Consider the following 12,968-nt stretch of genomic DNA (forward strand, 5'->3'; position numbering starts at 1 on the left):
AAAATAAGTTCTCTAGATTTTGATTGTTTTGCAGTGTGGAGACAAACTGAATCTGGCAAATAAGGGAGTGACTCAGGTGAGATTCACACTGTTTAACAGGCTGTGTGTTTGAGCAAACTGAGATCTCAGCTCCATCAGCAACACTCACCATGATGCAATGAAAAAAAAAAAAAAAAAAAAAAAGCAAAGGTGGTGCTGCCCTCTTGTGGCGATATTCAGTCACCTCTCAGATCTCCTTCTTAAAAGAAGCTTTAAAAAGTTAAAGTTTAAGTAATTTTTAAAACATTTTTGTCCAGAAGTATTAATTAACAAGACATGCATCTGGTTATGTTAGTTGTCCTGTGCGTTAAAATAGAGTTTTGGTTTTGAAGTGTGAAAAAAAAGTCAGAATAGTGCTGGAAACTCATTTAAACCTTCTTAACACTCGCCCATTTAAAGTAATATAATGTATTTGGTGGATGTTGCTTCATTTTATATGATAGAACTTAAAATTTTCCTTCAGTAAAATAGACAAAAAGAAATGCATTTTATCTATGTGCAAATCTTAAATAAAACTGTTAAAATTGCTCACAGTTATGGAAAACAAGTATCCTTAACATGAAAAGGGGTTGCTGTTAAAGTTTGTAAAAATTTGATATTTTAAGGATTATTCTACTTTTTCTCAACATGTTTTGCAGATGGGTTAATTTATTCTAAAGTATCTTTTAATTTAAGAGGTAATAAAAACTCACTGATTGATTTTAATTAAGAGATTGCAACATGATCTAATTTATTGCTGTAATTATGCTAAACGTTATCTTTAAAACACAATGATATCAATTTGCCATCTGAACCTGTACAATTCTTTTACAGGAACCATATTTGAAGCTGTGAAAAGTGAATGTTTAGTTTAATTGAATTGGATCGAGGTAATTTGACTCATCAAAGCATCATTTGGTCCAATTTTTGGTTCATTTGATTTAAAATCAAATCAATCATCAAATTTACTTCAACTTACTTGAATTCAAAGTTTAATTCAATCTAATTGAATTCATTGTTTATTTAAAGCAGATCAAGTCCAATTTTCTGTTTAACTCGTGTAAGCTGAAATTGTATTGCTTTGCAATAATTTAATTTCTATTTTGTTCACATCAGCTACATTTTTGATCCAGCTACTTTCTGTTAAGCTCAACACAGTTTTGATTTTCTTTAGCTTAATTTAACCCTGTAATGCCAAATGTATCGTATTTGATACATACGGTTTCTGAAATGTTTTGCATCTGACCCCTTTTGCATAATTTAATGGTAAAAACTTTGCTCAAAATCCTATTGTACACAATCAGATATACCTGATAACAGCCAGTGGAAGACTACACAAAACTGTCTTATCGCATAGTAATGAATTATTAATATCAAAAATTTATTTCTGTTTTTTCTTTTTACATATTTTGTTAAAAGGACAAATAAGGAATTCAAACAAAAAAAAGTAATTTTCTGTTTTGTTTTATTCTTGGATCGGGCTTTAAAGGGTTAACAGAAATTAATTTTCTACTAAGACATTAAAATAGAATTTAATCTAGGTCTTTAACATATATTTCCTGTTTTTGTTTAATATTAGAAGCGCTCTGAGATGGCTGACATTTCATCCTATAGTATCTAATTCTATCAAAAGCCAAAGTCCATTTAATCCAATTAGTTTTAAAACAGTGCAAACATAGAGTAAGATTGAAAAGAACTGCATATGGCCTAAATAAAGGTTATTTTATTTATATATGAATGAGCTGTTGCTCAATTTAACTGAGCAACTTAGCTGACAGCAACCTCTCCTGCCAAAAAAAAACATGTAGTAACAGGGAGGAGAAATTACCGCTGAATAGGAAGAACCTTCCTGCCAAACCAGGTTTAGCAGAACCGACAATCTGCAGAGATTGGCTGGCAGATAAGAGGACAGCAAGATGCCAGAATTACTTTTCTTAAATAAGAAAGACAAGAAAATGAGAGCATAGTTTTAAACAATGTGGGGAAAGAGAGAGAAGTAGAGACCACAAAGTTAATGGCTCTAAAGGTTGCAGATAATGCAGATAATATCGATGGATGATTAACTTGCAGTTGAATGATAGATAAGTCTAACATCAGTTGTGCATTTGAATTTTTATCATGACAATAATAAAAGTTTTGTTTATTAGAAAATAAACACGCTTTTCAGGGGCCAACTTGTGACAGTTGGGAGCCATAGAAGTGAGGAAAGGGGCCATAAAATAAACTGAACAAGAGAACAAACTGAAACCAAGTGAGAGAAAAATCCTCTTTGTTAATTTGACCAGAAAACCTTCAGTTCAGCAGAGGTTTAGTTTTCAGGGTAAACAACAGAGTTCCTTCAAATGGTATTTAATTAGATCTCAGGTATGGGGGTAGTGGGCGGTGCTGCCCTCTAGTGGTGGAGCCATTTTAAAGGGAGAAACCTGCTTTTAAAGGGAAGTCTGCTCCAATGGCAGAGCTGGAGCAAATGCATTAAATTACTGCTGGGTTAAAATCTTTAAAATAAATGTAGTTTGTATTTTAGTGGTAAAAATACAACCTATAATGTGGGTAAATTCAGATGTGGGTAGAGTTCCCAAAATTTTGCTCAAGTAAGTTTTACTATCTCACTGTATTTTTGCTCCAATAAAAGTGCTAACGGTAAAAATATGTCCATCCAAGAAATATACAAGTAAGAGTAGAACAGTACTTGGTAAAAAGGCTTATTTACTATTCATATAATAGCATCTGGTTTGATAATTAAAAAATAAATATGTCAGGTTACACAACATATGAAGTTATACGCAAATTCTGGTGCTTCAAAGATAAAGATAAAAGGAAAATAAACATTCAACATACATTAATTACGCTATAAAACATCAAGTGGAAGAAACACTTTTCAAAATATATTCTTTGTTTTGTTTTTTTTTGTCATAAAACATGGATTTGAGACATATTGCATATAATGTCCATAGGTTACAATAGAGTAAGTTACTGCCACATGATAAAGCTTACAGCATGTTGTATTTTCTCTTTTAAATGACGCATTCGGATAAGCAGATAGAAAATAACATTAAACCAATAAAAAAAATAAATTTTACTGTAATAAAAATTGGCGGTTTGCGTGTCTCTGGTGCATATTTGTGTAAAAACATGCTTGATTTCCTAAAGTTACTCACAATGAATAGAGTAGTCTGAAACTTTACTCAGTTTAAGAGTAGTGATTGTTTATTATATTGTTTTTTTTTTTTTTACACAAGAAAACACAAGTAAAACTACTCAAAGAAGTATTTTTTTTAACAAAAAATTACTGAAATAAATGTAACTAAGTAAATGTAAATAGTTACAAACCACCTCTGGGTACATTTATTGAGTGGGTAAAATTTAAGGTTGCCAAAATTATTAGAAAACCTAACAATTGTTATAAATCTATGAAAAATGACTTCTGTAATTAATACGTTGCTTTTCAGGGTTGACTTTCTGGTTAATTATGAACAGGAGGTAAAACAACTGCACATTTATTTCTAGAACTGCGCTAACAGTGATGTGAAGAGGCAACTGGAGATTTTAAATCGCACCCCTGATAATGTCGTCTTATATCCAGACAAGAGTTAGAGTTTACAACGATTAATACCACATTAATATAAAAGGGGAACCGTGCCAAACCTGGATAAAGACATAACTTTATCCCCAGTTAACCCCAGATATCAATAAAGGTGGAAGGAAATCTTGAAAGCTTACAGTTAGAGAACTGCAACAAAGTGGGGCATCAATCTAAGCAGCAAAGACTTCATCTACACTCACCGGCCACTTTATTAGGTACCCCATGCTAGTAACGGGTTGGACCCCCTTTTGACTTCAGAACTGCCTCAATTCTTGGTGGCATAGATTCAACAAGGTGCTGGAAGCATTCCTCAGGGAGTTTGGTCCATATTGACATGATGGCATCACACAGTTGCAGCAGATTTGTCAGCTGCACATCCATGATGAAAATCTCCCGTTCCACCACATCCCAAAGATGCTCTATTGGATTGAGATCTGGTGACTGTGGAGGCCATTTGAGTACAGTGAACTCATTGTCATGTTCAAGAAACCAGTCTGAGATGATTCCAGCTTTATGACATGGCGCATTATCCTGCTGAAAGTAGCCATCAGAAGTTGGGTACATTGTGGTCATAAAGGGATGGACATGGTCAGCAACAATACTCAGGTAGGCTGTGGCGTTGCAACGATGCTCAATTGGTACCAAGGGGCCCAAAGAGTGCCAAGAAAATATTCCCCACACCATGACACCACCACCACCAGCCTGAACCGTTGATACAAGGCAGGATGGATCCATGCTTTCATGTTGTAGACGCCAAATTCTGACCCTACCATCCGAATGTCGCAGCAGAAATCGAGACTCATCAGACCAGGCAACGTTTTTCCAATCTTCTATTGTCCAATTTCGATGAGCTTGTGCAAATTGTAGCCTCAGTTTCCTGTTCTTAGCTGAAAGGAGTGGCACCCGGTGTGGTCTTCTGCTGCTGTAGCCCATCTGCCTCAAAGTTCCACGTACTGTGCGTTCAGAGATGCTCTTCTGCCCACCTTGGTTGTAACGGGTGGTTATTTGAGTCACTGTTGCCCTTCTATCAGCTCCAACCAGTCTGGCCATTCTCCTCTGACCTCTGGCATCAACAAGGCATTTCCGCCCACAGAACTGCCGCTCACTGGATGTTTTTTCTTTTTCGGACCATTCTCTGTAAACCCTAGAGATGGTTGTGCGTGAAAATCCCAGTAGATCAGCAGTTTCTGAAATACTCAGACCAGCCCTTCTGGCACCAACAATCATGCCACGTTCAAAGTCACTCAAATCACCTTTCTTCCCCATACTGATGCTCGGTTTGAACTGCAGGAGATTGTCTTGACCATGTCTACATGCCTGAATGCACTGAGTTGCTGCCATGTGATTGGCTGCTTAGAAATTAAGTGTTAACGAGCAGTTGGACAGGTGTACCTAATAAAGTCACCAATGTGACAAAAACAATCTAATTAGGTTTGTTTTAGACTAAAAAAGGGACTATTTCTAAAAGAATATCAAGCCTGCTGTTTGGTACGGAGGAGGATCTGTGATGATGTGGGCTTTTTAGAGAGAACATTCGGGAACGTAAAGAACATTATTAGAGAATTTCTGATCTTAAAGTTAAAAATAAACATCAGGTGATGAGTTGGTCAATGCATCTCTGTCAGCAATGGATTTACAAGATTCAATTTATCTTTTTTTTTTATCCATTTCTCGCCTCTATTTCACAGATAAATATAATGTATTTTACATTCTCTCTAAAACAAGCCCTTCATCATGCAGATGCATGGTGTTAAGAAGAGAATCAAGAGTTTTTGATTAATTAGATAAATAAAAGGATAGGTCTGCTAAAAAAAAGAGCAGAAAAAAATATCCATTAACTTTTAAATAGCCAACCAGGTATTGCATTTTAACAGAAGCAGAAGACAGCAATAATGCACAACAAGTCATCGTTTAATAGAAGGCAAGAAAAAAACAGCTGAATCAAGTTAAAGTAGAATTACATGAAAATCCATTTAAACTTTATTGGCCAATTTGGTGCAAACAAACGAGCACTGTCATTACTTCTTATCAGGCCCCCAAAAACTCATGTGCAATCATCATTTATCAGTAGACCGATTCTCGATAAGGATGGGGAGGCAACTTATTACAATGAGAAACGCTTTGCTAATCACTTGATTGCGATCATATTTAAAGGTCTTGTGTTGTAAAATAAGGCAGGAGACAAGAGGACAAAGGTCAACAGATAGGAGGAATAAAAACAAAACAAAAAAACATAACAAAACAAGGCTCTCCTACCAGAGCTGTTGATATCTGCAGCTCCTCCAGAGTCTCTATGGCTGCTTCTCTAATTAGTCCTGTCCGTTAAGGCAGACTGGAGGGGATAGGGTACAATGTCTATTGGAAAATTATGGAATAAAATGATTCTTTAAGAGGGATTCAATTCATCTGGATATTAATTTGAATAAAAATGCAAACTTTTGCCTTTTAGAAATATTGCAAAATCTTTAATAATCCAAATGGGTCGTCGGTTCGTAGCATTCACTTCACATTAAACACATCTAGGCTGATAAAACAGATGGATACTTCTATTAGCTACATGGGTCCCATTTTTCAAGCTTGGGTGCATTATTACTTCCGATTGGATAAAAGTAAAAACTCATTAACCCTTTATAGGGCAAGTTACCATTTTTGATCACTTGCATACCCCTTACAAAGTGTTTTTCATGAATTTCTTACAGAAGCACCTTTGTTATTTTTCTTAATATATACGGACAAGTTGGCGTTTCTTGTAATTACATTGACATTCATTTATGCCATCAAAACATACATATTTTTGAACATTATAAAGGTAATAAGTTCTTGTCCTGGATTCCAAAAACACACACTGCAAAAAATGTAAATCTAAATAAGTCATTTTTTCTCAAAATAAGTGCATTTTTTTCTTGAATTGAGGGGGTAAGTGCGACACTTTGCCAATGGAACAAGACAATTTACATTTGAAATAAGAAAAAACTATTGCTTTGTCTTATTTTAAGTGCATATTTTCTAATTATCTTATTTTAAAGGAAAATTCCGGTTTTTAACACTTTTAGCCCATTTTCTGTAGTGTTGAGGATGAAATCGAATGATCGACACCAAAATTTTGACAATTGGTCCTGTCTCGGCTATTTGGCTCATGCAGAATCCCCCCCTGGCTGCTTCAGAATGGCTTCCATAGTGCATGTCCGATAAGGTCCTTAAAACAACCTTAAACGTTCTTTTTTTAAAATATGCTACTCACCGAGTCGTCAGCGCTGTTCAATGACGTTCCAAAAAAAGTTTCGTAAAGAAAAAACGTTCCTGTAGTGTTTTATTTAGCATTTTGTAAATCCCATTGAGTTCTGTTGGAATAGTCAATATCCCTCCGCCACCGGAAATGGAAATGGGGCCTGTTTACGCTTAGTTGTAGCCTTTTCGCAAGGCCCAAGTGTTTCTGCTTCACTCTGTGTACTCCGACGTGGAGGTGCTAACGTCTCTGTTAAACACTTTAAAAAACTCTGAAAATGGAATACGAAAGGTGGATTCTTGAGGAGGACATATTCATATACATTCCCAAAGTATAGAGACATTGTCGCCAACTAGTGGTCTGGAGTGTGCAACGCTTCAGATTCGAACGGGAAGCGGAAGTTTATAAGCGGTTGTGATGTATCGGAAAAAATAGTTCTGGGATTTACAAAATGCTAAATAAAACAAGACAGGAACGGTTTTTCTTCACGAAACTTTTTTTGGAACGTCATTGAACAGCGCTGACGACCCGGTGAGTAGCATATTTTAAAAAAAGAACATTTAAGGTTGTTTTAAGGACATTATCTGACATGCACTATGCAAGCCATTCTGAAGCAGCCAGGGGGGGATTCTACATGAGCCAAATAGCCGAGACAGGACCAATCGTCAAAATTTTGGTGTCGATCATTCGATTTCATCCTGGACACTACAGAAAAGGGGCTAAAAGTGTTAAAAACCGGAATTTTCCTTTAAGTGTAAAAATACTCATTCCATTGGCAAACAAATCTTATTTTCCTGCTCAAATTAAGGGTAAATATACTTGATTTAATAAATTTTTACTAAATTTCAGATCGTTTTTGCAGTGCACTACAAAAATGATGTTTAAATTTGTGAAAATGTCTTAAAATAAGTGTATTTACCCTTAATTTGAGTTGGTAAATAAGAAAATCTCCCAGCTGAAGGAGCATTTTTATCCTTAAAATCTAATTATTTGATATTATGCTCTTGTAATATGCTTATTTTAAATGGACATTTTCTTATTCCATTTGCAAAGTATCTTACTTACCTTCTCAGTTCAAGAAAAAATGCACTTATTTTAAGAAAACCTGACTTACTTAGATTTCAGTTTTTTGCAGTGTAATGTTTGCTTGAAATGTAGATGTTTAAAGTGAATGCCCTATAAAGGGTTAATCTAATATTTGGTTATAAATAAAGCAACAAACCAAACTTCCTTTCTGAATCTTTCTACAAACCCTGATGTCGCTTTTATCGTCTCGTCTGAGAGTCCTAACTAATACCCGGAGTGACCCTTGAACCCACCTCTCCATTAGATAATGTAAATGACCAGCTTTCCTGGGCCTCAGCCAGTGGGTGTGTGCACCTTTACCTGGCCTCAGCTGTTCTGTCGGTCCCTCTGATGGCATAGCCCTGCCTGTGCTGCTTTTTTCCTGCTGCCGGCAACACAAACGCAGTCGAGCTGCAGCACACGCCGCAGATACAGAGACGGGAGAACAGGCAGCCAAGAGACAGGCACACTCAGAGGAAGGAGGGAGACAAACACCGCCATGGGCTGCTGTAACAGAAGGTGCGGGTTGATAGCCGGAGCTGTGGTTGGGGTTTTGGTGGCCATCCTTGGAGGCATCCTCATTCCTGTGGGCGACAACATCATCAAGGGAACTGTGAAGCAGGTATGGAGTTCAGTTTCACCCTGACTTAGAGGGTAGGGAGTGACAGGGCGTCTCAGTGTGTGACTGAGTGTGAGTGTGTGAGTGGAGATCAAGGTGAATCAGGAGAAAACAGAGAGACGAGGCGTATGCTTTTGTTAAAAGCTGCTTGAAACTGCAAAAAAATGAGTGATAAGTATGACTCATTTGATCCGTCAAAAGATTCCCCATCTGTGAGTCTTTTACGGGAAATTTCTTTATATGAGAGCTCTCCGATTTCCTTTAAAAGAGAGCATCCACCTTCTTTAATGTGTCAGAGATGCTGGCCTGCTGGCAGCCTTGAGTCCCGTTAAAAATAGCTTGTCTGTGTGTCTGCGGGGTGTAGGAAGCCGTCATTGAGCCAGGGACGACAGCTTACGAGAACTGGGCGGCTGCAGGGGTAAAGGTGTATCGGCAGTTCTGGCTCTTCGAGGTGATGAATCCACTGGAGGTTTTGGATTACGGTGCAGCTCCAGTGGTGATAGAGAGAGGACCTTACACCTACATGTGAGCTTTATTTATCGTCTCCCTATCTTTGAAACTGATTTGATCTAAAACTAATGGAAGAAAAACATGGTTCCCTTTACTTTTTAATTAGTTTCTTGAGGCATCTTGTCATTTCCTTCTTTTAGGACAAGATATCTTGCAAAAGACAACGTCACGTTCCACGAGAATGACACCGTCTCCTTCCTGCTCCCCAACGGTGCCATCTTTGAGCCCTCCATGTCAGTGGGAACAGAAGAAGACAACATCACCTCTCTGAACCTGGCAGTGGCTGTATGTATCACAGCCGACGTGTTTTTATTTCTAATTTCATGCAGCTCTGCCGCTAATATGCAATGAGGCTTTGATTTCAAAGTCTGTCAGAAGAAACCCGAAAATAATCTCTGCTTAGTTGCAGCAAGCTGCTTTTGTTTTCTCATTTCTGACATCTGACGGAGTATTTACAGAGGGTTTAAAATTTTTTTTCTTCTTTGTTTATCTCTAAAACGTTGGAAACATCCAAGATAGAGAAAAAAAAATACCACACACAAATGAATCAAATGAAACGTGTCATTTTTATAAATATTGTGATACTTGAGTTTGTCTTGTTTATAGAAAAGAAGATAAATAGGATGCATGCTTTAAAAAAAAAACCCAGTCAAGTTTGATTAAGGAAAATGGTCGGGTTAAAAAAAGAAAACCCAAAACAGCAGTCAGAAATAACAAGGAGAATGTTTTAAGGCAAATGAAAATTAGAAAAACGTGGATCCAATTTTAGCTCGTTACCATGCACACTGTAGGTAAGTCATTTGTGAAATAAATGTAAAAAATAAAACACTAAAGCTCCTAGTCAGTAGCTAAGCACGGAGGAGGGTGTATCATGAGGAGGGTCTGATTATCTCCCTAAAACCACAATAAAGTACATGGAATTTGTTGTTTTTGTTACCAAGTCAACACAGAAATGGCTTCATGGACATAAAAAAGCTTTTAGTCAACAGACTTAAATCCTGTGGGAAACCTGGTTGGTTCAGAGACTTTGCTAAAAGAAAAACAGTTGAAAATCCCTCCACCTATATTAGAGGTATAGGAGAAGACTGGAATATTTGCAAACAATAAAGTCACATGCTTACTGAGTAATTACTGTGGATTATTACGTGCATTTGTTACATGTGCAAATATAACTTTATGGCTTTAAGTCTTAGTAATAATTAATTTTTTTTACAGTACAGTGTTTATTTCTTTTTATTTTTTGCTGCTTAGAGTTATAATACATGTATAAGGCTGGGGCTATAAACTTTAATTAACAAGCCTGACAGATATATATATATATATATATATATATATATATATATATATATATATATAAATATATATACGCTTTCCACTGATCTCAAATAAGTGCAGCTTGCAGAATAACAACTTTTAAAACAAACTTTGTTAGTTATTGCACTGCAAAAAATGTAAATCATGTAATCAAAGTCATTTTTTCTTAAAATAAGTGCATTTTATCCTGAATTGAGGAGATAAATGAGACACCTTGCCAATGGAGCAAGACAATTTACATTTGAAATAAGAAAAATCAGTTGTATTGTCTTATTTCAAGTGCATGTTATCTAATTAACTTATTTTAAGTGTAAAAATACTCATTCCATTGGCAAACTATCTTATTTACCTGCTCAAATTAAGGGTAAATACACTTGATTTAAGAAATTTTTACTTGATTTCAGATTGTTTTTTCAGTGTGGGTGACTTTTTTTTATACACTGCAAAAAATTGAAATCTAAGTAAGTTTATTTTTCTTTAAAAAACTGCATTTCTTTCTTGAATTAAGCAGTTAAGTGATACACTTTGCTAATTGAATAAGGCAATTTACATCTAAAATAAAAAAAAAACAATTGCGTTGTCTTATTCCAAGTGGATATTATCTAATTATCTTATTATCTTATTTTAAGAGTAAAAATACTCATTCCATTGGCAAATCTTATTATTTACTTGCTTGAATTATGCTAAATACACTAATTTTAAGACATTTTTACTCGTTTCCGGGTCGTTTTTGCAGTGTACAAATGTTAGATTTGAATTGAAATCATATAAGTCTTGAGGGGAATTGAAAAAGTTGAGGATCAGTTGCCGAAGCGCTAAAGCAAAACAATGACAGAAGGTGTTTACAACAGTGAAAGGATCGATTTTACTCCTTTATCTTCGCCAGCTGTCTCCAGTGAACACACCTTCCGCAGAGCAGAGAGAGGCTGGACAAAAATATGAATCTAAGAGTGGATTTAAACTTGTTATCCAGCTGCTCTTTGACCTATTTATCTACTGCATCTCACAGGATGGACTTTGTAGCTTTTTATTCCACCTCATCTTTTTCCAACAATAAAGCGCGCTGCAAGAAAAGCTTTCTGGCTGGTCCCCGTTTGGCTAATTTTCCTCCTCACTGCTCCCTTTGGTTTGGTCCAAAGCAAAAAACTGCATTAAAATGTGTTTTAATGGCGTCAAGAACTAGTTTTAAAGCTTGATATTCTGCATTGTGATTACAGCGGTTCATTGGTCCAGCTTTGAAGTAAAAAAAAAAAAAACAGACTTATATCTCCTAATTGAACACAGTCTCTGTTTTTATTGACAGAGCGCAGATTTCCTTCAAACTTTGATAAGAGGAAAACAATAAGCGGGCGTCTCTGCTCTAATTGTCGAGATATCAGATCCATATAAGAAGATTATTTTTCAAATGTATCAAAGAGGCAACTACCTCTCTGGATTCATTTCCTTTACTATATTAAAACTGCTTGTTTTTGCTTGTCTTGTCTTTCAGGGAGCTTATTCTGTGGTACCACCAGAATTACATATATTGATAGACAAAATGATATATTCCACCAATTCGTCCCTGTTCCAGCGCCGAACAGTGAAAGAGCTGCTTTGGGGCTACAACGATCCCATCCTGAAACAATTTGTGGGCTTCTTCCCAGATGTGAGTAAAGTCTCCCAAAATAGGGAAAAAAATTGGTAAAAGATCCAAAGAGAGTTTCTAGAAAGACTCGATTGTTAGTTTACCAAACCTGTTTGGTATTTTCTAGAAAGTTCCAAATGGCTTTCCCATAACTTATCAGGTATTCCAAGAACTTACTTGGAATACTTAAAATTTTATTCTGTAAGTTTAAGGAAATCTTTTGAATTTAACCTTGCAACTTTCAGAAGAGAACCTGGTCAGATCATGTAAAGTTTAAGAAAAAAGTTTCGGAAAGTATTTTGTAAATTTTTTTTAAAACTTGCTATGTGTTGGGTTCTGAGAAAGTAACTAATAATTTCTTAGAATTGTTTTGTAAGCTTTCATGAAGCTGCATATCATCACTTAGAAAGAATCTGATGAGTTAATAAACTAGTAAGTTTTAGCAATGGCGTAACGACACAACAATAGTCCCATAAGCAACATTATCTGCGTGCGCCCCATATGAAGTACAACACTCTGGATTACCCATAATTCCAAGTAGTAGTGTAAAAAATAAAATACTCAAATCTATATTCCAGTTTGAAATTTGGTATTTTTCACCAACTGTCTCATGAACTGTACACAGTTATTAACATAGTAATTAAAAGCAGTGTTGGGCACGTTACTTTGAAAAAGTAATTAGTTATAGTTACTAGTTACTTCTCCCAAAAAGTATTTGAGTTAGTAACTGAGTTACTATACAATAAAAGTAACTAGTTACTAGTAAAAGTAACTATTGCGTTACTTTTGCGAGTGTATGAAATTAATAAGTGGGGATGTGTAATTCTGAAATCCTGTGTTTGGGTTGTTATAGATACTGCAAAATGTAGCTATATCTATCTATATCTATTCCATCCTTCCATCCATCCATCCATCCATCCATCCATCCATCCATCATCCATCCATCCATCCATCCATCCATTATCCATCCATCCAACCATCCATCCATCATCCATCCATCCATCCATCC

The 12,968-nt window shown here is 35.9% G+C and overlaps 1 protein-coding gene across 1 annotated transcript in view; it reads left to right on the top strand.

The window, feature by feature from the left end:
• The first annotated feature begins 8,335 nt into the window (after positions 1 to 8,335).
• cd36 (CD36 molecule) overlaps positions 8,336 to 12,968 on the top strand; it is an 11,734-nt gene continuing 7,101 nt past the window's right edge. Inside the window, exons 1-4 of the mRNA XM_015394562.1 lie at positions 8,336 to 8,514; positions 8,876 to 9,036; positions 9,162 to 9,306; positions 11,825 to 11,980. Of these exons, the coding sequence (XP_015250048.1) occupies positions 8,392 to 8,514; positions 8,876 to 9,036; positions 9,162 to 9,306; positions 11,825 to 11,980 (585 nt within the window). The 5' untranslated portion in view covers positions 8,336 to 8,391. The remainder of the gene's footprint in view (positions 8,515 to 8,875; positions 9,037 to 9,161; positions 9,307 to 11,824; positions 11,981 to 12,968) is intronic.

This window comes from Cyprinodon variegatus, unplaced genomic scaffold (assembly GCF_000732505.1).
Source record: "Cyprinodon variegatus isolate N-32 unplaced genomic scaffold, C_variegatus-1.0 Scaffold695, whole genome shotgun sequence".
Taxonomy (NCBI): Eukaryota; Metazoa; Chordata; class Actinopteri; order Cyprinodontiformes; family Cyprinodontidae; genus Cyprinodon; species Cyprinodon variegatus.